Below are 27,864 nucleotides of genomic sequence, written 5' to 3' on the forward strand. Positions count from 1 at the left end.
CATATATATATAATCCATGAAAATATGCTAAACTTTTAAAATGTATTGTTAACATTTGTATAATTGTGCCGAACTGTGTATTATTTTGAAATCTGCTTTTTTCCCCAGTCAACATTGTAGTTTTGAGAGCTTTCCATGGTGGCATATTGATCTAGTCTATTTCTGTTAACCCCTGCATTAACATTTCACCTTACGACTATACCATATTGAATGTATCCATTCCTCAATTGATGGCTAGACTTTTTTTCACTGTAAGAAAACCACAGTAAGCTAGTAAGCATCCTTGTACACATCTTTCTGCATATATATGAGTTTCTCTAGGGAGGTATTTACCTAAAAAATGTAATTTTTAGGCCACAGGGAATATCTAGCTTGAGGCTGAGCATAGACTGCTAAATTGGTCTCCACAGTGGTTGTGTAGGTAATGGAATTTGCAGGAACCATCTTTACTCTTGTCTGCCACACACCTTGACCATCACCTCAGCCTGTTAGATGGTGGCAGTCTAAGGGTGGTCTGCAATCACAAAAAAGTCTGCTACATATGATGTTTGTCCTGCTCTCTTTAACTCAGCAAGTGCCTCAATCAACCCAGCCACTGAAGGTGGAAGAGAAAGAAAACCATGTGATGCCAGTAACTAAAAGCCCTGGATCCATTTATACTACCTTGCAACAATGGCCTTTTCTTCTTAACTATGAATAGCTCAATTATAAGTAATGCTGTAAGATATTTCTTCGCAAAGATGTTCAAGGGACGATAAAAAACAAATGATTCCCTTTCAATTCCTGATCATAAATTCTTCAATTTTTGAGACTTCATAGCTTACAATGTAATTATGAGAACCTATATTTGAAATAACTCTAAGGGGCTTTTTCAACTCATATCAATGTCTTTGGAGGTAAAATGTGAAAGGAATAGGAAAATAGAAATCTACCCACATATAAATAATAGCTGCAATTATAATTTTCATATGCCAGCTATTATAAAGATAGTAGCTTATAATGCCTAAAACATGGCACCAAGAAGTATATAAGCAATTTATTTTTTAATGTGGCTTCTTTATATCACTAGGTAGGTCATTTTATCATATGTGCTATGACACAGACTATATGTATAAGATAGGGCCTATGTGTCCTCCATATATTAGTAGAGGACTTAGCAGTACAGGAATAATCCGTAAATGCTCATATTTTAACAAATCCAAAGCTCTCTAGTTTGCACAAAATGAAAAATGAAATCCAATGGTGATGAACTCGCACGGACCTATCCGCACAGTCTCGCCCAATCACTCATGTCTAACAGAACATTGCCAACTGTCCTTTTGGCTAAAAGCAAAAGAAAACAAAACAAAATTGAAATCACTAACTTTGTGTTCTCTGACTAGAAAAGCTCTAATTAGATCCATTCTCTAATACTGTGTTAAAATAATTCCATCTCAGACACCCTGAGTGAGCTAATATTTTTATATTTTGTGCGTCAAGACATCCTTTCAAGTTATTTTTTTATTGTGCCTATGAATCAGAGACTGCATATGTTTAGCTTCCTCTGAAACATTTAGGACTGTGCTAAACATGAACTCTCTGGATAAATGTCTGTGGTGCTGGCTTGTGACCTGTCCCAGCAGCTGGCCCAGGCCTACCATATTTTCAGAACAGTGCACTGGGAGAGATCCTCAGAATCCCTATGTCCCTCACTCCTAAAATCGGGTCTGTTCTAAAATAGAATCAGTACAGTCTTAGATGGCTCTGAAGGTGGTTGACATTTAAGCTCAGCTTTAAAGCCAGGGTATAAATGCCAAGGAGACCAGAACCGAGTATTCATCTCTTGTATTCCTACCAGCATGTAGTTGTGGGTTGAGCAGACCCAGAATGAATATCCATAAATGTCTAGCTACTGTAGATTCCCTATCTCTTGGATAGGGAATTTCTAGTTCATAGTCCATGTTTCATTAGCTTCTTTATAAATGGAATATGCCTTCCTAGTTCCTCCCTCTCCCTGATCCCCCAAATTTTAAAAACTTCACGACATTGCCAGATAATTTTTTTCCAACTCAGATCCCAGTGCGTTATTAGGCAGATTTTAATGCCAATACATAGCTCTCCCAGTTTAAACTACTTTTCAGTTGGGTTTATTTTTCAAAAAGCTAGGGAGCTGTAGCAGTTGGAACTATAGGATTTAGCAGAGTAAAGTGCTTATGCCTTTCCGTCAGCCAGAACACTCTGGCAGGCAGTCAAGAGATCTGGGGGAACTTCCCAAACTGTGCAGCCTTGGATACACCTTGCATCCATCCACCTGGCTTTTATGTTGCTAAAATAGTATACTCGTATAATCTCAAACTCTTTCAGAGTTTGTAATAATTCTGTGATTATTAAAACTCAGATAGAGTTCAACAAGGCTTAATCTCATTTTGGTCTTAGGAAACTAAACCTCATCACAAGACAGGGGAGGATCCTGAAGATCATTTGATGGTGGAAAAATCATTCACTTTTGGAGAGTGCTGTTGTTTGGGTAGGATTTTTTAAACTTAATTCACAAAGACATGTTTTAAACATTAAAATTCATGCCATTTGATTGATCAAGGAGGCGGCAGGATAATGTATTTTTTTCCCTCGTACCAGAGTTTAATACAGTCTATATGTCCTTTGGCAAATCACCTATCCTGATAAAAAACAAAACTGTTTTTAAATCTCAGCTCTGTAATCCTTAGAGCTCAAAGATAAAGGGAAAAAAATGACCTTGTCTTTGTCCATTAGTCAATTACAGGAAGCATTACTCTTTCCATATTACCACATTATGAATCTGATTTCAAAGTAAGTATTCTAATGAAAAGAGAAGCATTTAACTTTTTTTAAAAAATCCAACTGAGTCTGCAAATGAAATTTTAAACCAACGTATCAGGAGAGGAATAAGACCTTGTGTTCTAAAACCCCCATCATATGAAATAAATTATTCTCTCTTTTACGCATCCGAATGGTAGTAGTTATATGCCATCCTTGGAAGAATTGAAGAAATGGTCACTCAAGTCATTCTGTATGTTTTGTGTTTCTGAGGAGCGCTCGCTGAGAAAGGCTGGCAGAGTCAGAAAAAAAAAATTGTACTCTTTAAACAGGGTATAGTGTTTTGTTTTGTTTTTGTGATTTGGGGCTTTTTAAAAAGAGAGGTACTCTGGAAAAGGAGACAGAACATATTTAAGACCTACTTGTAGCATGTGAAGGAGCTAGATTCTACATTTTCTTAAATACTCTGATGAGTTAAATGGAACACTCAAATGCCACCAAATACCCCTACCACTGATAGTTAACAATGACAGCATCTCTGACTGCTTCCTGCATCTTTGCTATCTGCCTGACTCCATTCTAAGTGCTTTGCATCAGTTCTCCTGTAATTCTCTCTAATACGAGATAAGTATCTCCAGATTTACAGATGAATAAAACTGAGACTCAGCTCACACAGCAGGCCCAAGATCATCCAGTTAAATAAGGAGCACAAGCAGGATGGAAGCCAGACCAGTTCAACTCAAAGGGCCTCACTTAACACCAAGGCCTACTCTGAAGGGTGCAAGACTTCAGGCTTGTATCCTCAGGCGAGCTGTAAAATAAGGGGACTGGACTATACTATTTCTAAATCTGTTACCCAGTATGCTAGAGTTAATTTACCAAGATACATAGTGCAAAAACAAGGAAAAAGATTAACATCACTTCTTTTTACTATGATTTTGTATAAAATAATTAGAATTTAAAATAGGACACAAAACATTATCTTTATGAAACACTTGCTTCTGAATGAATGGAGGATGGTTTCAGCACCCTAATACTCACTTTCAAAATTGTAACCATAAAGTTACACAAGATGATGTAAATTCTAACCCCTGTAGATATGTTGGGATGATTATCCAATATCAGGAGTTACAGTGTGGCCTTATGTTTGTTTTCCTTTGTGCTTTACCATGGTTTTTATATACTAAATGAAAAACACAAACAAAAAACACAAAATTGAGTTGTGGAGAATGATGACTTCAATAGAACCATAAAATCTCCCCTACACTAAAAAGAACACACAGCCACTTTACATCTGCAATCTACCTTCCTCAGACCTTGTGAGTAAACTCCCATTCCACTGCTACAGAGCACTCATTTATTTCACATTTTAAAATCTGACACTGATATTACAGTAGAACTGATGTTGTGGCTAAACTATATTCTACAATGCCTGTAAGTCGGCTGGCAGGCTTCCACATGGAATCTTCCTACCTCTGTGAAAAACTTGGCCATGACCAAGAATACTCATACACTGGGCTCAAAGCCACAGTCAATTATGTGTACTGCTCTGGCAGAGAAAACACAGGCCAAACAGGTCTCATTTCACCAGTGCTAAGAAAAGTTATTACCTTTTATTTCATTAACTAGCCAGATGACATCAAATCAACATTTTTTTTTTTACACATACCCTACACAATTGAAAGGATAAAAGTACTTCATTTTCTAGTACTGATTAACTTAATTAGACTAGTCCTTTTTTCTCCTTTTCTTTTTTGAAACAGGGTCCTTCTCTGTCACCCAGGCTGGAGTGCAGTGGTGTGATCACAGCTCACTGCAGCCTTCACTTCCTTTTGGGCTCAAAAGATCCTCCCACCTCAGCCTCCCAAGTAGCTGGGACTAAAGGCATGTGCCACCATGCCCAGCTAATGTTATTTTTTGTAGAGACAAGGTCTCACCATGTTGGTCCATATAACACAAAATATTCTCAAGCATAAGAATACTTACTTTAAGCAATAAAGCACAGACCAACATTTCAATAAATCAGAAACTTGAAATACTATCTTAGAGACAATTATAATTGATTTTCCTCAGCCAATTTCTCTTCTTAGACCACAAGATTTCCTTGTTGATCTTATCCACATTCATGATTTTCACTGCTGCAAATCTGCATCCCCTGTCCTTACCTTATCCCGTAAGCTTCAGGCTTATGATACATCCCCATCTAGATGTTTCAACTTCAAACCAAACAATCATACTCCCACTCCATTCTACATCTCCTTTCTGAATTTCCTATTAGATTTTTGGAATCACCATACCAAGATGGAAATGTGGGGGTCTCTACCTCACTTCCACATCCAAATCTGTCCATTTTTACCTCCCAGATACTATCCCTTCCCTCAATTTCTTTTGCTACTGCTGTAGTTCAGGCCTGTACCATCTCTTCCTTGGACTATTTTAAGAACCTTTTCCGTGGGCATCTAGCTTCAAAGTTACCCTCCATAGCAAGGTTCAAAGCAGGGAGGGACATATGAAAATCTATGGTCCTCCCTGCTTTGAACCTTGCTATGGCTCCCTACTGCCTCCAGATGAAACTCAGGTTCCTGATCCCAGCATCCATCTGGCCTCAATCTCTCCTGTTTTTTCCAACACCTTTCCCTTTAGTATTCAGCCCCTACATCTTACTAATCTGGGGTTCTTCGGGCCTAAATAACTGTTCAACTAAATTGAACAAATGTCTAGGATTTTGATTTTTAAGTAATACAGAGTAATACTTGGTCCTCTAGAGCATGTAGAATTCATAATTCCAAAATTACTATGAGAATTAAGTCATCTTTTAAAACATTGTTATTGTGGTAAAAACCATTTTTAAAGAAGAATTAATCCTCCCTTAAGGAATCAGAACGGGGAAAAAGTTATTTAAGGTCCACCATCTTTTTGCTTTTTAATCAATAATTGAGTTATTCTATTTCTATTCTGTTTCTTCACAGTACCAATTGCCATCGAGAGTCTTTGTAAGCAGTGAAGAGTGGTGTATGAGTCAGCATCTCATCAGAGGCAGGCAGCAATCTGACTTAATTCAGGGACTTGGTTAGGTAGGTGACAGAAGAGCTGGGAAGCCAGACCACTGTGATGAGAACCACAGGCAGCCTCTCCATGGCCTCAGGCAGAAGAATAAAGAGAGGAGAGAATGTTGTTGGAGCTCAGGGTCACCCACAGTGGGTGGAGCATAGGTGAGATGCAGCAGCTCACAGAGGTCTCCAGAGCAGAGGAGACAAGGCTGAGAGTCTGGGAAGCAGGACAGAGTACCCAAGTGGAGAAAGCTACAGAGAGAGAGAGCTGTAGAGATCTGTAGCTTCCCCTCGAGTCTTCAGCTAAGTACTGACCAGCACATGCACATAAGTAAACTACAAGATGCCAGAGAGAGGACTAGAGGGAATCATCTCCAAATCTTACACAAACATGCTGCATGAGCTGGAAAGAGAAATAAAACGCCCTGCTTTTTCCCCCGCCTCCTTTCCTGTAATCCTCCCCTTACCTATGCCTCTCATTAGCCTGGTGGTTCTCAACCTTGGCTGCACACACTAGAATCAAGTAGGAAGCTATAAAAACGTTGAATGCCTGGGTACACCTCTAGAAGACTGACGTAATTGGTCTGGGTGCAGCCTGGGCATTAGGAGCTTTAAAAGCTCTCTTGGCGAGTTGAGAACCAATACATTAGCCGAACCCAGGTAGAAGACATGAGAACAGACCCTGGGAAACACAGCCGACAGAAATCAGCACCCGTTCATACGGGGCAAGGAGAGGACCTGAGAGCCTGTGGGTCTAAGATCAGCAAAGATGGCACAAAGAGGCGGGTAGAAATAAGGAAGATGATGAGGAAAAAGAAAAAAAAAAGTAGGCATGATCTTCCTTAAACCCTTCAGTGGCCAGCTCACACTGAACACCCAGCTGCAGAGTTTCTTCCCTCTTATAATACTTACTGCTATTCCTCCAATGACAAGACTATCATGTGCTACCTCCCATGTGTCCTTGGCTGTGCTGAAGCCCAGCATCTTGCTATCTGTTCATCCTGCAATGTCCCATCAGGAAAGCCTGGTGTTCCTCCTCCTACTAGCTGCATCAGGTATTTTCTTCTTTCCCAAACTGACTGGCTAGTTCATTTGTATATTTAGCTAACATTGAGTAGTAATTGATGGCTAATAATAGGTAATGTAACGCCCCTCTGGACAATATTTGCACAGTAAAACTGACCTTGAGTATAAAAATTCCAGGGCAAAGTCACAGATCGATTGAATAGATTTTTCGGTGTCCCTTAAAATGTAAATAAATTTAAATCAAATAACATGGGGGATGGCCTAACACTGGAAAGTAACGATTTACAAATTTACAAATGTTTTACTGCAATGTATTTTGATTACAATCCTACCCATGGCTGCTAAAATGTTAAGCAATATGAAGATACCTTAAGATACACTTACATCTTGTTAATCATTTATAGCCTAAAAATATACTTGCTGTAAATTCCAAAGTCTTATGATTTCGAATCAAAAGAAATTTATTTATCTTTAAAAGTGGAAATATTTAGCATTATTATCCTATTTGCCTGAGAAAGTCACTTTCCAGAGAAGGACAAAATCCAAGGTCAAAATCAGAAATCCGATACTCTATGTGTGTGTGTTTAGACTGACAGGCCAGTCCCTGAAAAACTGGTTGTACACTATGAAATTGTTAAAATACTGAGTTCAAAACTGGACATGCTATTTTTTAAAAAACTATTTTCTGGTATGAATCTTTCTTATTATTACTCTAGACGAAGAATTTGTGAATATCCACAAATATATGGTAGTGCCAACTCCTAAAAACAAACTTCCAATAGGACAACCACAAAGTACTGAAATAATATACATGCATGCAAAAATGCCATGGGCAGATCTACTTCTGTGATCCTACAAGCAACACATCAAGGCTCATAATTCAGAGATCATTTCTCTTCACCAACTACTTAATGAAAGGTATTCTTCCAGGGGAAAGTGTAAATCCCCAAATCACAACCAATACCACCTGACTGAGCTCCCAAAATTCTCACAAAAGGAACAGACCCATTCTACCCGAGTATGTGGACATAGTCTCATTTTAGCTATTAGACTCTTCTAAAAGCACTTAAAATAATTAATACATTTTAATGGACAGGATTAAAATTCAAAAGAGGTAAATGACCACATACTGATGGAATTCCCGCAGACTCTTGGGAGCAATATGACCACAACAGTCATCTTCTTCCATCACATTATTAAACAAGAAAAGGAAGATGCTTTTTGTTCGTAAAACCAGAAAATTAAGGTTAAGTGAACTGTAGGTTTTGAAATAATGAGTAACTAATACTACCCAAGAAATACACAAGTCTAAGCTTACCAAAAGGAGTAGTAAACCCACTAGGATTTTATCATGAAAATGCTGCATATGTCTCACACAAAAGGCAAAGGTAGACGAGAACCATCTTTTTCTTAGCATGTGGAAAGAACCTAACGATTCCTTTGAAAATAGAACCTGAACATATACTCTGTACTGAGTCAGTGTTCAACTCATGCTATTGACTTATTAAATGATGACGTCTAAGAACTCCACTCGTTGGTAAGACCTAACTGGGTACCTTTCTGGGAATGAATAACAGTGATTTTAAAGACATTATTAATTGCAGTGAGATTTGCTCATAAGCCCAAGTTGAAGGGAGGCATCTGATTCATCTCGGTCAATTCAAACAGCTCAGATCATCTAAACATGGTGTGGACAAAATTAAAGGACATTCTGAGTCCTTAATATTATGTGGGCTCTCTTTCTCGGAATGGTCTTACAAAATGTGCCTCGGGGGTTCTGTGGGTCCAGGAAACATCCACACAGTGCCTGACTTTGTTTAGTGACAACAAAGGGATCTAAGATCTAAGAAAGGGAAGGAACAGAACACCACCTCCCGAAGCAAAACTAAACCAACAAGAAAAAATACTCACAACTGCTTAAAGAAATGATTGATTCTAGGTTGAAACTTTAAATTATAAAGTATTTTCTTCAGTTAATAGAAGGGAAATAAAGGATTGTCAAATCTTGTCATTGTCTATTTCTCCTCTTTAATTTCTTTTTCTTTTCTTTTTTTTTTTTTTTTTTTGAGACGGAGTCTCGCTCTGTCGCCCAGGCTGGAGTGCAGTGGCCGGATCTCAGCTCACGGCAAGCTCCGCCTCCCGGGTTCACGCCATTCTCCTGCCTCAGCCTCCCGAGTAGCTGGGACTACAGGTGCCCGCCACCTCGCCCGGCTAGTTTTTTTTTTGTATTTTTTAGTAGAGACGGGGTTTCACCGTGTTAGCCAGGATGGTCTCGATCTCCTGACCTCGTGATCCGCCCGTCTCGGCCTCCCAAAGTGCTGGGATTACAGGCTTGAGCCACAGAAATAGCAGATTTAAATACACACAAACACATCTGGTTGCTTTCTTTTAGTTATAGCAACTTCACATCTTAGGAACAGACATGTCGTACTTTTCTGTAAGGCAAGAACGCTTAAGTGGAGCTAGCTCCACATTTAGAGCCAACAGAGCAGAAAAATCTCTAAAGAGCAAGATATACATTAATGGTGGGAAGAAATAATACACAACAAGAAACACTAGGCACTTATAGGGCATTTTCTTTTTTTAGATGGAGTCTCACTCTGTTTCCCAGGTTGGTGTGCAGTAGTGCGATCTCAACTCACTGCAACCTCTGCCTCCTGGGTTCAAGTGATTCTTGTGCCTCAGCCTCCCAAGTAGCTGGGACTACGGGTGTGTGCCACCATGCCCGGCTAACTTTTGTATTTTTAGTAGAGATGGGGTTTCACCATGTTGGCCAGGCTGGTCTCAAACTCCTGACTTCAAGTGATCCACCCGCCTCGGCCTTCCAAAGTGCTGGGATTAACAGGTGTGAGCCACTGTGCCCAGCCTACAGATTTTTTTTTTATATAACTAAAAGAATTACATGAGAAATTTTAGGTGGAAGAAAGATTTTCAAATATCCTATCTTCATGGTAGACAAAAATGCAGGGAGTCATGTAATAATCCAAAAAAATACTTAAGAACCTCATCCATGTAGTATCATGGAATTAGGGATTATGGTGGGTTACATCACAGTCTTATTAGATATAATGGACATCTTTAGATGCCATATATTCAGGCTCTATCTATATCAGCCTGAGAATAAAGGCTTTAAAAAAGTCCACTTTATCTACTTAAGCTCTGCTTCATAAATGCCTAGGATGGGTGGACCCTCTGTGGAATAATATGTTCACTAAGCTGGTGTTCCTATACCTGAAAACATGTACTGTGAGAGTCTCTTAGCACATAGCTAGCTAGCCTATAGGTCTTTTCTGTGGGGTGGGAGAGCAGAGGAAGCCATTCTTTGTTTATTTGTGATAATTCAACCAGATTTATGACTTCTTTTCCTTTGTTTCTATTTTAAGGAGGAAGAGAAACAGAAATCCCCATTTCCACTCCAACCCTATCCTCAACACAAATTATAATACCTTAAGATGTAGTAGAAGGAACTATAAACTATAAAAAGATAAAGTTCAATTGCTGAGGGGCAGCAATTGTAAGCATATTCTTACCTGATGTGGCCGATCAATTCAATAAGCTTGTGACTAAAAAAATATGCTGTCAGCTCAGACACATGACTCAGGACTGAACAGACCCCAAAGAGGGTTGTAGTTCCATTCAGGTCTTCCAAATGCCAGTAGAGAAAGGTGAACACGAAGCCGTATCCAAAACCCATGAACCAAGCCACAAACAGCACTGAGCCATACTGCACGCTGCAGAGCAGCTTGATTAAGTCCCAAAAGTTGAAGGCCTGCGAGTGGCTTGTGGTGGTTGGTGTCTCCTCAGAGGACTCTGTGGAGTTGTTCCTTTCCACCTGTGGAATCTCTACCTCTTTCCCTTTAGAATCATTGTTTTTGAAATGGTTGTACCGGAACCGGAACTGAGTGGCAACGATCAAGGCCATGGTCATGAGAACGCCGAAGACGATGAAGACGATCTGGTAATTCCTGTACTCGGGGGGCTTACACCCCTTTCCATCGATGAGCACTTCGATGTGGGTGTAGTCGATCCCGATGCCCACGGACAGCATCGCCAGGCCCCAGCCCAGGGAGCCCCACATGCGCTGCAACCCATAGCGATCTCTGTGTTTTCCCAGATACTGGAGTGTCACTGTGTCTACGATTGTGACAGAAGAGGCACTGAAAAATTCTCCTATTATGACAACTACCAAGATCACCAAGAATATAGCTTCAACTTCTTGCTGATCATAAACAAGCATGACTTGGTCAGAAGGTAAAGATTTGGTGGTGGTAACAATAACAGTGGTTGTCTCCTTGGTTACACTTCCTGTGGGGACAACAGGGGTTGCTGTGCTTGAGTTCAAAGTCAAGTCCATCATACGGTTAGTAATTTCATCTGTCTGGGGCTGCAGAGTGGGTTCACTGTTCATGTTTAGAGTTGTTGGCAAAGTAACAGTGTCTGAGACATTGAGCCCTGTTTTCAAAAGCAGGTTTCTTTTCTCACGCATTTTTGGTGATATGGTGAGGAAAGAGGTAAAGGAAGAATTTGTTGGCAGGATAGTTAACTGGTGACTTGCGTTGGTGGGATGAGCTGTTGGGGGAATCTTTGGTACACATCTCAAGGTAGCAGGTTTGACAAATCCAATGCCCAAGTTGAATAAAACCCAACACAAAAGAGAAAAGAGGAGGACAATTTTGCCTTTTTTAAAGCGATCTGCAACTACACCCCAAAAGGGGGCACTGCAGAATTCAATGAAGTAGCGAATACCTACTAGTAGTCCACTCTGGCTTGGAGACATTCCCAACTGTTTGTAATACACAGGCAAAAGGGGATAGAGAGAGCCATAGGCCGAGTAAAAGAAAAAATAAAAGACCTTGGAAATTAGAAGATCATTGTTTATCTTAACACAATGTTTCTCTATCCAGTCTATTTCCTCCTCAGGAATAGCAGATGTTTCTGTGGAGGAAGGTGTTTCATTCGAAGGTGGTTCTGGTTCCCTGGAAATACCATTAAAGGGATCTGCAAGCACATACTTTCTCTTCTGTTCCTCTTCATCATCCGTTAAAATAGCAACTTTATCATCTGCCATGGCTTACCACCACCATCAGCAAGTTTACAACCTTCTGAATTTGTACTGTTGATCTGTAAAGTAAAATTTAAAAGATGGCTTAGTAATGAAAATCATAACATGTAGACCGGGCGCGGTGGCTCCCGTCTGTAATCCCAGCACTTTGGGAGGCCAAGGAGGGCAGATCACAAGGTCAAGAGACTGAGACTATCCTGGCTAACACAGTGAAACCCCATCTCTACTAAAAATACAAAAAATTAGCTGGGCCTGGTGGTGGGCGCCTGTAGTCCTAGCTACTCAGGAGGCTGAGGAAGAGAATGGCATGAACCCAGGAGGTGGAGCTTGCAGTGAGCAGAGATGGCACCACAGCACTCCAGCCTGGGTGACAGATCGAGATTCTGTCTCGAAAAAAAAAAAAAGAAAAGAAAATCATAACATGTAAACACAGAACTTCATCTTGCAGGAAATTAAGCAGTTACAAACTAAAATAGTAATTCCAAGAGAGAACTCGCATCATTTATCACTTGCAGCCACACAATACTTACTGGTAAGGAAAAATAGCTTTTAAAAAAGTCGAATACTCTTTGTGGCCACTGACTGACTAATTACATCTTCCAATGGCAAGTTTACAGTTCAGATTCATTCCCAGTCTTTTCATTGATTCCAAGGGAAAATGTACAAATAATAGGGATTATGTCTAAACCAAATACAGAGAGTTGAAAATAAACACTGTTTATAGTTTCTTGATTTTACTGTTCAAACAAATCCACTGCATTATGAAGTCTAGGATTCTTTAGAAAATAAAGGTAGCAAAAACATTCTGTTTCTAAGGAAAAATAGGTTGCACTTAACCACAACCACAAATGTAATGAGAAAGAGGAAGCCAATGGCACTGTTGCAACTATAGGGCTCACTGGAGCCATGACAAAGACATCCTGGTAATAAAGTAGTCTTCACATTGCATATATTATGTACAGTTCTCCAGATGTGCTTTATAGACAGCAGTTTAAACAAATGGCAAGAAAAAAGACCAGATAATACTTATTGAGCACTCTGTACCAGATAACATTAGAAGATCTTTAAATGTATACATTCATATTAATCATAATAGCCCTATTATCTTGTCCATTTTACAGATGAGAAGAATGAGGCATGGCAGGTTTAACTATTAAGAGGCAGTGCCAGGATCTGAACCCTGATATTATGGCTTCAGGACATATGCTCTCTACGATGGTAGTCCCCAACCATTTTGGCACCAGGGACTGGTTTCATGGAAGACAATTTTTCCTTAGATGGGGAGAGGGGGTTGGTTTTGGGATGAACTGCTCCACCTCAGATCATCAGGGTGATTCTTAGGTTCTGATAAGGAGCACACAAACTACATCCCTCACATGCACAGCTGACAATAGCGTTCACGCTCCTGTGCAAATCTAATGCCTCTGTTGATCTGACAGGAGGCAGAGCTCATGTGACAATGCGTGCTGACCCGCTCTTGCTGTGCGGCCTAATTCCTAACAGGCCACGGAGTGCTAGCAGTCCATAGCCTGGGGGTTGGGGAACCCTGCTCTAAGACACACTAAACTGAAAAAATAACATATTTTAGATAAGACACCAGTAAACCTTTTTGAGAAACAGTGCTTCGGCCGGGCACAGTGGCTTACATCTCTAATCCCAGCACTTTGGGAGGCTGAAGGGGGTGGATCATGGGTTCAGGAGATTGAGACCATCCTGGTCAACATGGTGAAACCCCGTTTCTACAAAAGGTACAAAAATTAGCTGGGCCTGGTGGCGTGCCTGTAGTCCTAACTACTTGGGAGGCTGAGGCAGGAGAATCACTTGAACCCGGGAGGCAGAGGATGCAGTGAGGAGAGACTGGGCCACTACACTCCAGCCTGGCGACAGAGCGAGACTCGGTCTCAAAAAAAAAGAAACGTTTTTCATATAAGACATTAGCAATATATATTTATATAAATTTATAGGAAGTGTGCCACCATCCCATCAGATTTTCCCTTTCTTCTATTAAAGATTGAATGATTAAAGAGTCAAAAGATCTTGTGTGCATCAAGAATTATGTTGGAACATATTCTGATGGTAGGAGGTATATACATTAAATATGTGTTAATTCCTTTCACCTTCTTTTCTTTCTTTTTTCTTTTTTTGAGAAACAGGGTCTTACTCTGTCACCCAGGCTGGAGTGCAGTGGTGTAATTATGGCACTGCAGCCTCAACCTCCTGGTCTCAAGCAATCCTCCCACCTTAGCCTCCTTAGTAGCTAGGACTATAGACGCATGCCACCATGCCTGGCTAATTTTTGTAGAGATGGGGTTTTTGCCATGTTGACCAGGCTGTTCTCCAACTTCTGGGCTCAAGTGATCCTCCTGGCTCAGCCTCCCAAAGTGCTGGGATTACAGGAGTAAGCCACTGCAGCCAGCCTCCTTTTACTTTCTTTACTAGAGAAAAATATCAATTTCACTTGCCACCCCTTGGAATAGATCTTGCTCTTTCTTTTCCCAAAATGAATAACATTCTGAAAAATCTTCTAAAATTATGCTTGTAAGCATTTTTTAATCTCTACAAGCAATGTCTACAAGCAATGGAAACACAACTTAAGGAGACCTATGTAAGGAGTCAATTTATCTGTTATCCCCAAAAGCCAGATGTCAATGTAGCTGTAAGCTTTGAAAATGTTCATGTGGGTTTTTTAGATTAAAAAAATTTTTAACTGAAGGCCGGGTGCGGTGGCTCATGCCTGTAATCCCAGCACTTTGGGAGGTCGAGATGGGCAGACCATGAGTTCAGGAGATCGAGACCATCCAGGCTAACACGGTGAAACCCCGTCTCAACTAAAAATACAAAAAATTAGCCAGGCGTGGTGGCGGCCACCTGTAGTCCCAGCTACTCGGGAGGCTGAGGCAGGACAATGGTGTGAACCCAGGAGGTGGAGCTTGCAGTGAAACGAGATCGTGCCACTCCACTCCAGCCTGGGCGACTCAAAAAAAAAAAAAAAAAATTTAACTGAAGTGAAATTCACATAACACAAAATTAACCATTTTTAAAGTGAACAATTCAGTGGCATTTACTATATTCACAATGTATATGGCCACCACCTCTATCTAGTTTCCAAATCAAGTTTTTCTTAATAGTGAAAGGAAAACATTTTTTTTTCCTCCTAGAAAACATGAAGGAAAAGCAAAATCCAATCTTTTGCTGCTTAGCTATAAATGACTTTCTTTAATGTTCTATACCTATTTTTCCTTCATCATTAGTGCCTTCATCTGTCCAACTCAGTGGCTCCAATTCTATTTTATCATCTGAAAAGAACAAATAATTTGCCCTCAAATCTATTTTCTAAATTAATTTAATTCATGAGCTCAAAATTGAAAGAAACATTTCTTGTGTTTCAAATGTATAAAATTATATGATACTTCCGGGTAAAGAGAACAGATTAAACACATGTAGTTTGAATCCTTCCCTGAACCCACTAAAATGACAATAAACACACACACACACACACAAACATACACACACACTGTAAAAGTCATAATTCAAGCTAGAAAGATTAAAGGGCACATAATAGCAATAAAATAAAATTCTGGAAAGCAGAAAGTAAACAATTGGTAAAAGACTTGGTAGATGTGAGAAAACTAAAACCTTGGTTGATTATAGGGAAAGCCAAGAACTAATGAAATTTACTACTCAGAATCCCTCAAAGACTCATAAGTTAGCTATATTTACCTGCAAGTAAGAGAAAGAGTGTATGTGTGAATAAGTGAGTGAGTGAGTGAGTGAGTGAGTGAGTGAGTGAGTGAGTGAGTGAGAGAGAGAGTGGGGAGCGGTGGCGGGGGTTGGGAGGTGCTCAAATAGAGCAGACTGAAAGTCTAAACCCCAAACAAATGCAGGTTATTTTCCTCTGGAAAGTAAAACACAGAGGTTTTGGCCGGTTGCAGTGGCTCACTCCTGTAATTCGAGCACTTTGGGAGGTTAAGGTGGGTGGATCATTTGAGGTCAGGAGTTCGAGACCAGCCTGGTCAACTTGGCAAAATCCTGTCTCTACTAAAAATACAAAAATTAGCCAGGCCTGGTGGCAGGCGTCTGTAATTCCAGCTACTTGAGAGGCTGAGGCAAGAGAATCACTTGAACCCAGGAGCCGGAGGTTGCAGTGAGCCGTGGATCATGCCACTGCATTCTCCAGCCTGGGTAACAGAGCGAGACTCTGTCTCAAAAAACAAAAACAAACAAACAAGAAACACAGAGGTTTTCTGGCTACAGAGCACCAAGCAGAGTTGTAAGCGGTGCCATGCTGAAAGCAGGGCATCAAGTGAACATACACATCCTGGATTCTGAGTCTTGGCCCCTTTCCCCATCCTACTTTCCTCAGGAGGTTCCCAGAGGCTGGCAAGACTTCCATCCTCTAGGCAGGAAAGTTGAAGGCTCTTCTCTAGAGAATCTAGTTAGCCTAAGAGGAATGACCTCTAGATGCTTATATTGAAGCTTCTCCAACTAAACAACACAACCCAATGACCCTACACAGGAGCTCAGAGTTATCAAGACCTTCCACTAAATATGAGTAATTACCAAGGATTATAAGACATTTGAGGAAAGTCTGTTACATGAAAAACAGAACCAAAACAAGAAATGCTATCAGTCCAGAGAAATCAGAAGCCAAGTAAAAAGGAAAATACTTTTTAATATATTCTTAATATCTTCAGAAATAAGAGAAAATCATGCAACTATGAAACAATACCAGAACAATATATATTTTTAAAGAAGAAGAAGGATGGGCAGATAAAAGGAATGCTTGAATAAAAAGCTCTGGAATTTATAAGTATTATAGCATAAATGCAAAATTAAGAGATGATATGAAAGAAAAATTTGAGGCAATTTCTTAGGAAAATGAAGAACAAGAGCAACAATAAACAGATATATGTATCTCACATCATATGCAAAAATCAATTCCAGATAGATTGTAGATTTAAAAGTAAAAGATTAAATAACATAGCTTTTAGAAGAAAACATAGAAAAATATCTTAAAGACTTATAAATAGGAAAATATTTACTAAATAAGACACAGAGTATATTAAACATTAAGGAAGAAAAAATAATTGAACTACATTAAAATTAAGAATTTCTGGCTGGGCGCAGTAGCTCATGCCTATAATCCCAGCACTTTAGGAGGATTACCTGAGATCAGGAGTTCAAAACCTGCCTGGCCAACGTGATGAAACCCCGTCTTTACTAAAAAGTACAAAAATTAGCCGGGCATGGTGGCAGGTGCCTATAATCCCAGCTTCTTGGGAGGCTGAGGCAGGAGAATCACTTGAACCCCAGAGGCGGAGGTTGCAGTGAGCTGAGATTATGCCACTCTACTCTAGCCTGGACCAGCCTGGGCCAGCTTGGGCAATAGAGCAACACTCCATCTCAAAAAACAAAAAGAAAAAAAAAAGAATTTCTGTTCATAAGCACCATTAAAGATTGAAATGGCAAGTCAAAGAGTGGGAGAAGATATTTTGGTGATATATATATATAACAAAATAATGTATCCAGATACACAAAAATTTATTATTTAAAATCAATAGAAAAAAAAATCAGTAGGAAAATATCAGGCAACCCAATAGGAAAAATAAGGGAAAAGCTTGAACAGGCACCTACCTCACAAAAGGAGCCTATACAAATAGCCAATAAATATGTAAAAAGATGATCAACTTGATTAATCACCAGTGAAAGCATTAAAACCAGAATACAATAATGTAACATACTCTAAAAATGGCTAAAATAAAAAAGATTGAGCCCGGGCATGGTGGCTCACACCTGAAATCCCAGCACTTTGAGAGGCCGAGGGAGGCAGATCACTTGAGGCCAGGAGTTCGAGACCAGCCTGGCCAACGTGGCAAAACCCCATCTCTATTAAAAATACAAAAAAATTAGCTGGGCATGGTGGCAGATGCCTGTAATCCCAGCTACTCGGGGGGCTGAGGCAGGAGAATCACTTGAACCCAGGAAGCAGAGGTTGCAGTGAGCTGAGATAGTACCACTGCCCTCCAGCATGGGCGAAAGAGCGTGACTCTGTCTCAACAAATAAATAAACAAATAAGCATCTCTAAATGTCTGAGTGCCAACACGACACTCAAAGGAAATGCACATTGTAGCATTTTGGATTTTTGGATTTAGAAGGCTGAACTTAAGTATGAAACAAATATTCTAAAATTAGAAAAAATCCTAAATCCAAAATACTCCTGGTCCCAAGCATTTTAAATAAAGGATGCTCAACCTGTTATATCAAAAGTTGATGAGGATGTGGAGCAATTAGAACTCTCGTGGATTGCTGGTGGGACTGTAAATTGATACACTACTTTAAAAACTGGGAATAGCTACTAATCTTGAGTGTAACACCCTATGACAACCAAAAGACATGTATATTCACCGAAAGACATCTATAAACATGTTCACTGCAGAATAATTTTAATGGCTCAAAACTGGGAGCAGTTACATAAGCAGATACATAAATTGTAGATTTTCCATGCAAAGATACTGTGCAACAAAAGATCACTGAGCACATGATTCTGCTTATGGAAAAACAATAAGCAGGCAAAATTAAGTTATGGTATTAAAAGTGGTAGACATGGTTCACACCTGTAATCCCAGTACTTTGGGAGGCTGAGGTGGGTGGATCATCTGAGGTCAGGAGTTCGAGACCAGTCTGATCAACATGGTGAAACCCCATCTCTACTAAAAATACAAAAATTAGCTGGGCATGGTAGCGAGCACCTGTAATCCCAGCTACTCAGGAGGCTGAGACAGGAGAATCGCTTGAACCCAGGAGGTGGAGGTTGCAGTGAGCTAAGATTGCACCATTGCACTCCAGCCTGGGTGACAAGAGCGAAACTCTGTCTCAAAAAAAAAAAAAAAAAAAAAAAAGTCGTAGACTTCTCTTCCAAGAAGATGGAGTAGACACAATTTTCTCTATCACTTCTGCTAAGTACAACTAAAACCTATAGATAATAATATTTAAAGTAAACATAGAAGACTCTGAAAGATAGACAAAAAAGGCAGACCAGCTATGGACCTTGGTACCCAAGGAAAAACACAGGTATGAGTAGAGCCGAAGAACCAAGAAATACTGATGGGTGCAGATGGGTGCAAACAAAAAGCCCCAACAAGTGTCTGCTCTCTCTATCTAATGAACCAGGAAAGGGGCAGTCTAGAAAGTCAGAAAACTTTAGGTAATAACTTCTACTGCAGCCAAATACCACAGAAAAAATAACCATAACCCTATTCCCACTCCTGCCCATGCCATCAAAGGCTGAGCGGGGAGCCTAGAATTCTGCCCTCACCAGGCTCTAATGGGAAACCCCCAATCCCTCAACTGAGGTGGGATCAGAGAAGATAAAGGAGCAAGGACTTTCATCCCTGCTAGGCAGTAATGAGGCCACAGTATCAGCGGAGATTATGTGGGGAGCCTGGACTGCCAACTCACCTGTTGATAACAAGGCACCCTTACCTTTCTCCACTGGGGTAATGTCAGGAGTTAGAGAAATGGGACTTTTACTACTGGCCAGCAATAAGGAGGTCCACCACTCACTCTCAATGGGTGTCAGTGAAGGCCATGTGAGGAGGCCTACTGGGGAGCTGAAATGTCCATCTCCACTTCACAGTAATAAAAAGTCTTTCACCTTCAGGTATCCAGAGAGGATAAGTGAGGAACTTGGACTTCTACCTCCAGCTGGCAGTAATAAAGCAGCATCCTCCCCTCTCTTGCCAGAGCAGTTTCAGAAAAAGTCAGCTAAAGCAGAAGGTCTAAATAAGATCCACAGTCTCATAAAATAATACCCAAAATGTCTTGCTTTCAATCAAAAATCAAACATCACACCAAGAACCAGGAAAATCTTAAAATTGAATGGAGAAAGACAATCAACGGATGCCAACACTGAGATGACAGGAACGATATCCATTTTAAAAACAACCATCATTTGGAAATAATAGACACTGGGGACTCCAAAAATGGGGAGAATGGAAAGGGGATGAAGGCTGAAAAAATGCCTGTTGTGTACAATGTTCAATATTTGGGTGATGCGTACACTAGAAGCCCAATCTCCACCACTACACAATATACCCATGTAACAAACATGCATTGTACCCCCTGAATTTGAAATATTTTTAAAAAGCCATCCTAAAAATGCTTAAATAGGCAATTATAAACATGCTTGAAACAAAATCAAAAAATAGAAAGTCTCAGCAAAGAAATGTAAGGAAAAATGGAAAACTTAGCACTGGAAAATACAATAACCAAAATAAATCTTAATGGATGCACTTAATAGCAGAATGGAGGTGACAGAGGAATTAAGGAGTGAATTGGGATACAGAACAATAAGCATTACACAATCTGAACGGAGAGAAAATAAACTGAAAGAGGCTTAAGGACCTATGAGACTGTAACTAAAGATCTAATGTTCATGTCATCACAGTTCTGGAAGGTGAGGAGAAAAAAGGGGGTGAAAAAGTTGTCAAAGAAGTAAAGGCTGAAAACTTCTCAAATTGGCAAAAGACATAAACCTACAGATTCCAGAAACTTAGCAATCCCAACAGGATAAACCTAAAACAAAATACCCACACCAAAATATATTATAGTCAAACTTCAGAAAACTAAAGGCAAGGAAAAAAATATTGAAAGCAGAGAGACACAATGTACTGATGGGAGAAAAACAATTGAAATGATAGCAGATTTCTGAGAAACCACAGATACCGGAAGTAGCACAATTTTTTTTAAGTGCTAAAAGAATTGTTAATGCAAAATACTATGTCCAGAAAAAAGACTGTCCAAAAAACGGAAAACTACTAATATCCCTGGTAAATCTAAATACAAGAACCCTTAAGAAAATATTAGAAAAGAGAATTTAGCAACATATAAAAAGAATTATACATCATGACCAAGTGTGGTTGATTCCGGAAATACAAGGCTGATACAATATTTGAAAGTCAGTCAATTCAATCTACCATGTTAATAAGCTAAAGAAGAAAAATTACTTGAGCTTACCAATCAATGCAGAAAAACATTTGATAAAATTAAATACTCATTTAGATAATAACTTCGACTGCAGCCATATACCACAGAAAAAGTCTCAGAAAATAGGTTCTGAGATAAAAAATCTCAGAAAAATAAGAACAGAGGGGAATGTTCTCAGTTTGATAAAGATCACCTACGGAAACCCATGGGTAACACTGCACTCCATGGTGAAAGACTGAATGCTTTTTCTCTAAGATAGGGAACAAGGAAAGACTATCTGTTCTCATCATTCTTATGCAATACAATGCTGGAAGTTCTCACCAGTGCAATAGGAAATAAAAGAAAACAAAAGACGTACAGATCAAAAACAAAGAAACTGTCCCTATTTGCAGTTAACATGACTAGGTAGAAAATCCCAAGAAACCTATAAATAAACTTCTAGAACTAATAAGTGAGTTCAGCAAGTTCACAGGATACAAGATAAACATACAATAATTAATTGTATTTCTATATGCTAGCAATGAACACAAGGACACTAAAATTATAACACCATTTACAACTGCTTAAAAAAGAAACACTTGGGTATAAATTTTAAAAATGTGTAAAAGGCCTTATGCTGAAAACCATAAAATGCTGATGAAAGAAATCAAAGAGCTAAATAAATGGATCCATGTTTATGAATTTCAGTTCTCCTCAAATTGATATACAGGTTTAACACAACTCCTATCAAAATCTCAGCAATATATTTTTGTAGATATAGACAAGATTTTAAAATTTATATAGAAAAGGAAAGAAATGAATAGCTAAAGCAGTTTTGAAAAAGATTATATAGCTATGCATTAATTAAGACCGTGTGGTATTAGAAGGACACACACACAGATCAGTGTAACAGAATAGAGAACCCAGAACAAATCCACACAAATATGCCAACTATTTTTAAACAAAGATGCAAAAACAATTCAATGGTGGAAAGGTAACCTTTCAACAAATGGTGCTGAGGTACGAGACATCCATGGGCAAAAAATTGAACCTCGGCCAGGCGTGGCAGCTCACGCCTGTAATCCCAGCACTTCGGTGGCCAAGGCAGGTGGATCACCTGAGGTCAGGAGTTCAAGACCAGCCTGACCAACATGGAGAAACCCTGTCTCTACTAAAAATACAAAATTAGTTGGGCATGGTGGCAGGCACCTGTAATCCCAGCTACTTGGGAGGCTGAGGCAGGAGAATCACTTGAACTTCGGAGGCAGAGGTTGCAGTGAGCCGAGATAGAGCCATTGTACTACAGCCTGGGCAATAAGAGTGAAACTCTGTCTGAAAAAAAAAAAAAATAATAATAATGAACCTCAACCTAAGTCTTATACCTTATACAAATATTAACTCAAAATGGATCATTAACTATACAATTTGAAACTATAAAACGTTTAGAAAAAAAAAGAATAAGAAAATCTTTAGCCTCTAGTGCTAGGCAGAGTTTCTAGACTTAACACCAGTAACATGATCCATAAAAGGAAAAACTAATGTTAGACTTCATTAAAATTTAAAACTTTTGCTCTACAAAAGCCCCTGCGAAGAGGATGAAAACACAAGCTACAGACTGTGAGAAAATACTTGGAAACCACAAATCCAGTGAAGGATTAGTTTCTAGAATATATAAAGAATTCTCCAAACTCAACAAACAATCCAATTAGAAAATGGACGAAAGACATAAAGAGACATTTCACTGAAGAGGACAGACAGGATATATAGATGCATAGATACAAATGAAAAGATGTTCAACATCATTAATGATTAGGCAAATGTAAATTAAAACCATTATGCTATATCACCACACGTCTATAAGAACTGTTAAAATAAAAATAGGGATAACACTGAATTCTGATATGGAGGCACAACTACCAAATTACTCATATACTGTGGGTGGGGATGTAAAATCGTACACCCCTCTAGAAAGCAGTTTAGCAGTTTCTTATAAAACTAAATACATGATTACAATACAATCCAGTAATTACACTTCTGGGAATCTATTCCAGATAAATGAAAACTTATTTTCACACAGAATCCCATGCGTAAATGTTTACAGCAGCTTTCTTCATAATAGCCAAAAAGTGGAGACACCCAAAAGCCCTTCAAAGGACGGAAGGACTAATTAAACAATTTGTACTACAGCTTGACTATGGGATATTACGCAGCAATAAAAAGGAGCAAATGATTGATACATGCAATAATCTGGATAAATTTCCAGATAATTATAAAGAATGAAAAAATCCTATCTCAAAACATTACATACTGTATGATTCTAGTCATATAATATTCTTGAAATGACAAAATCATTGAAATAGAGACAGACAGGTGATTGCTAGGAATTCACTAGAGAGTGGGGACAGCAGGGAAGTAGAGGTAGCTATACAAAGGCAACATGAGGGACTTTGGTGGTGACAGAGAGAAATGTTCTGTATCTTGACTGCCTCAATGTCAACCGTGCTATTGTGCTATAGTTTTGCAAGATGTTATCACTGGGGAAAAGTCAGGGGGTACAGGATACATAGGACATTGCTCTGTTAATTTCTAACAACTATATGTGACTCCACAACGATCTCAAAATAAAGTTTAATTAAAAGAAGTTAGGATAGGGGTTACCCTTAAGGGAGATAGTGACTAGAAGGAATTTTGGGGTGCTGATAACATATTTTCTTATCTAGGGCTTTATTTCATGACTGTGTTCACTTTGTAAAAACACAATGAACTATATAGTATTCTACAACAAAAGAACTTAATATGAAGAAAAAAAAGATGAAAATAGGACAGAAAAAATAAGACAGATACAGCATCTCCCAGGAAGTCAAACATCTAGAAAATAATAACTCCAAGAAGGAAGAACAGAAAAAAATTAAGGGAAGAAAACTTTAAAATTTCAAGAAAATGCCTCAAAACTGAAAGATAAGAGTTGTCTGAGTGAAATGACCCACCTAGTACCTAACACAATGGATAAAAATAGACACAAGACAAAGCACATCATCAACATTTCAGAACACTGGGACAAACGAATTACCTTACAAACTTTCAAAGAATAAAATATTTCACATAATAAGGATCAGGAATGAGAATGGCTTCAGATATCTCAACAACATCACAATCTATATGTAGCCAAATTATTACTTGAGTTTATGGGTGAAATAAAGACATTTTACATATTCAATTTCTCACAAAATTTATCTCTTACGAACCCTTTCTCAGGTTGTGTTCCACCAGAACAAAAGGATAAATCAAGCAAAAGACAGACATGGGATATAGGAAATAAGAGATATAACATGGGAGAGAAGCAACGGGAATACAGGGATGACAGAACTGGAGATCCCAGGATGACAGGTTTGCACCAGACACAAGGGCAACCAGTCTAGTGGGAACAGGACTGAAGGTTTCAGGAGAGACCGTCAGGAAAATGACACTGGTAGAATACCAATACACCTGAAAGTCCTAAGAGGAAATTTAGATGGCTGGTGAAACATTCAGGGATGAATAACTGATAAATACAGAGAAAGTTAAATAGAACACTACAAGAAAACAAAGTTGCACAGAAAAAGAAAAAAAATGCAGTTTACTGCATGTCTCTGTTATGATTACACAGTCATACAAATGCAAACATGAATACTGAACTAACCAAAATTGCCTTATAGCTACATTGGGAAGTCAGAGAAATGAGAAAGTTGGACTTTCTCATTAGAGAGTCAGGAGCAGAAGAGAGAGTTAACTTGGTTTCTTGCAGAGTGGGAAGACACTAGACATTATCTAGTGTCTTTAAATAAAATTAAAGTCAAGAAATACAGATACAAGAATTTTATTTAAAGACATACAGGTGATAATCCTACTACTTTGGGAGGCCAAGGCAAGAGGATCAATTGAGGTCAGGAATTCAAAATCAGTCTGGGCAACACAGCGAGATCCCATCTCTAAAAAAAAAATTTTTTTTTAAGTTAGTTGGGTATGGTGGTGCATGCTTACAGTCCTAGCTACCCGGGAGGCTGAGGTGCCCAGGACACAGTAAGCTATGATCATACCACTGCACTCAGCCTGGGTGACAGGGCGAGACCTGTCTCAAATAAATAGACAGGTGAATATCAAAATAATTGCAGAAAAAGTAGTTGCTTCTGGGAGGAGAAATAAAAAGAGCACAGAAGTCTGTTTTTTGTTTTGGTTTGTAACAAACCTTGCAAACACGTTCATTTTTTTAACTTCATACACCTATAACTCTCATTTCAAAAATGAAAACTAAGAAAGAAATATGCAGTCATGTGAGTTTTGTCTTTACAAACGACATTAAAGCCAACTACTAACACCCTTCTATCACTGACTAAGTATTTTTCAGAGTTGTACAGAATGTCTGACTATCAATTCTAATTAGGGGCCTTAGAGTGGACTTTAATTAATTATTCTACATAAATCATCTGCTGAATCTTCACCAGGTAGATCAGAGAAGGACACAAAGTCCTCTTTAACAGGCATAATTTCCTGAATTGTCCAAGTGATGATGAAGAACTGATGCCCATGTGCTGATTCAAAAATGGAAATATCTTACGTTAAGATATTGATGTAAACCTTGATGAGTGACTCTCTCCCAAAATATTCTTTCCTCTCCAACTTATGCAAATGATTTTTGAGTATCATAAGGTTACACAAGGTTTCTCTGGTTACATAAGTCCAGATGTTAAGTAGTTCTCACAGTATCAACAAATTCAAAGTCGTTATGGAAATGTTTCTGTAATGCCATTCAGTATCTCATATATAAATGTCATACTCAGTAACTTTTATATGAATTTCAAATCTCAAAAGACAAACAAAAACTGTTTAAATTCAGGACATTATTATTTTTACTCAGTATGTTCAGGTCATATTTAGATTTTGGTGAAAAGGAACCAAATCATGGAGAAATCACATTATAAACACAGTTATGAAATAAAGCATAATAAATAAAGTGTAACCACAGGATCAGGGACAAAAAGAAACCAAAAACAAGTATATCCCAATGTAGGGCATCTTTGGTTGAAGTGGATTATATTTAATTTGTCATAAGGAATGACAGAAAAAGTACAAAGAGTAGTAAAAATATTTATATGCTGGATGAGAAAATCTGTTTATAAAGTGAAAGGAGATTTTGTTTATTGAGAGGCTGATATGGGCTGAATGTCTGCAGCCCCTCCAAAATTAATAAGTTGAAGCCCTAAACCCCAGTATGATGGTATTTGGAGGTAGCCCCGTTTGGAGGTAATTAGGTTGAGAAGAGGTCATGAGATAGGACCTTTCTGATGGGATTAATGCCCTTATAAGAGGAGGCAACTCTCTCTCTACCCACATAGCAAGGCGGCCGCTATCTGGTAGCCAGGAAGAGGGCCCTCAACAGGAACAGAGTCTACTTGCACCTTGATGTTGGACTTCTCAGTCTCCAGAACTGTGAGAAATAAACTGTGGTTCAAGCAACCCTGTCTATATATGGTATTTTGTTATAGCAGCCTGAGCAAACTAAGACAGTGAGCAACGAACATGAATCAATTCAGTTAATATTTTGTTTTTAATGTCTGAGTCTTAACATTTAAAAAAAAAACTTGAAAACACAGAGTTAAGAAGACATTTCTAATTATATACACAATTAACTTTATGATCTTCTCTGGGAAATATTCTCTATTGCAGGTTTGCAGTTAATCCTAATCGGATAAGGAAGGCTTTGTTTACTTTTTAGGAAAGCAGAAGTCTTCTCACTTAGAACAGTCTAATGATAGTAATCAATACCACTATTGTGAAAATATAACACAGACTTCTAAAACCTGGAAAGCTATCGTACCAGTACCTACACTGAGTCATTCAAATAGCAGGTACTTCTGAATTATTGATGAGAGGCAATGAAATCATTCTTTTTAAAACTGATAGCTTTCTTCATTATGTATTTAAATCAAAACTACTCAAACATATATCAAGTTATCCACAAATATCTGAGTATGAAAACGGATTCAACTTTTGAAGAAAGAAACCCTGAGATCGAATACAGTATTTGGAATAATTGCCAAATGTTAGGTTTACAAACAAGATGAGAATGTGTGCTATAACATAGCAGTGACATAATTATCAGTGATGGAGAGCAAGCAATCCCTGGATACCACAGAAGGGACACTCTTCCTTGTGCCATGGCCATCATAACTCAGTGTTGCCTAGTGATGAGGACTGAAGCTGCAAAGCAGGGAAATTGACTTCTCAAACCCTTGCAGCTAGCTCTGTCTTGTCAACTGTTATTGGCCAACATTCTCAATGCCTTTGGGAAACGTGAGTCCCAGAGCTGGACTCTAACTACTGCTGCAATTATGACCAGTATAGACATAGGGAAACCACTGTAAAAGAGTGTTAGAATCTAGATATTCACACACCACACTTGAACATTCAGTTCAACCCCCAGCTTCTTCCGGGATAGAGCTTCTTCCAGAGATACAGTGTACAAGGTCAATTCCCATAGATCTTTATTTTTCCATCAGGATTGCTTTAGCATCTGCTAGACATTTAGCCAATGTCATGAAAAATATATATAAGGTTAATTTTATAACAGTCACACAGGCTACAAGGGCACTGATCTGTGCAAAGATGAATGACTATTTTGGAATCTTCCTTTTCCTTTCAGAGTATTTTGACGTGGTTCCTTTATGGCAAAGCCAAATGATGAAAGAAACAAAATTAGTCTGAGTCCTGTCAGCCCGGTTTCCAGCTTCAGCCCTCCAGGCACTCAGCACTGCCCACGAGCTCCCCAGAGCTGCTACTAGCAGCATTCCATTGGGATTGAAACTCCTCCCAGAAACTAAAGCCTGGCACCCTTGTCATTCTTTTTTGTTGTTGTTGTTTTTAGGCAGGGTCTCCTTCTGTCCCCCAGGCCGGAGTGCAGTGGCACAATCACAGCTCACCACAGCCTCAACCTCCTGGACTCAAGTGAT

The 27,864-nt window shown here is 39.0% G+C and overlaps 1 protein-coding gene across 4 annotated transcripts in view; it reads right to left on the reverse strand.

Moving 5' to 3' along the window:
- Positions 1-27,864, reverse strand: part of MFSD6 (major facilitator superfamily domain containing 6) — an 87,802-nt gene that overhangs the window by 47,276 nt on the left and 12,662 nt on the right. For 3 of the 4 annotated variants that reach the window (XM_010379752.2, XM_030916572.1, XM_030916571.1), the window contains exon 2: positions 10,382-11,972. In XM_010379752.2, the coding sequence (XP_010378054.2) occupies positions 10,382-11,919 (1,538 nt within the window). In that variant the 5' untranslated portion in view covers positions 11,920-11,972. Of the gene's footprint in view, positions 1-10,381; positions 11,973-22,087; positions 22,151-27,864 lie in introns of those variants that run through there. The other variant, XM_030916570.1, reaches the window with a different exon arrangement.

Source organism: Rhinopithecus roxellana, chromosome 14, assembly GCF_007565055.1.
Source record: "Rhinopithecus roxellana isolate Shanxi Qingling chromosome 14, ASM756505v1, whole genome shotgun sequence".
In the NCBI taxonomy this organism is placed as follows: Eukaryota; Metazoa; Chordata; class Mammalia; order Primates; family Cercopithecidae; genus Rhinopithecus; species Rhinopithecus roxellana.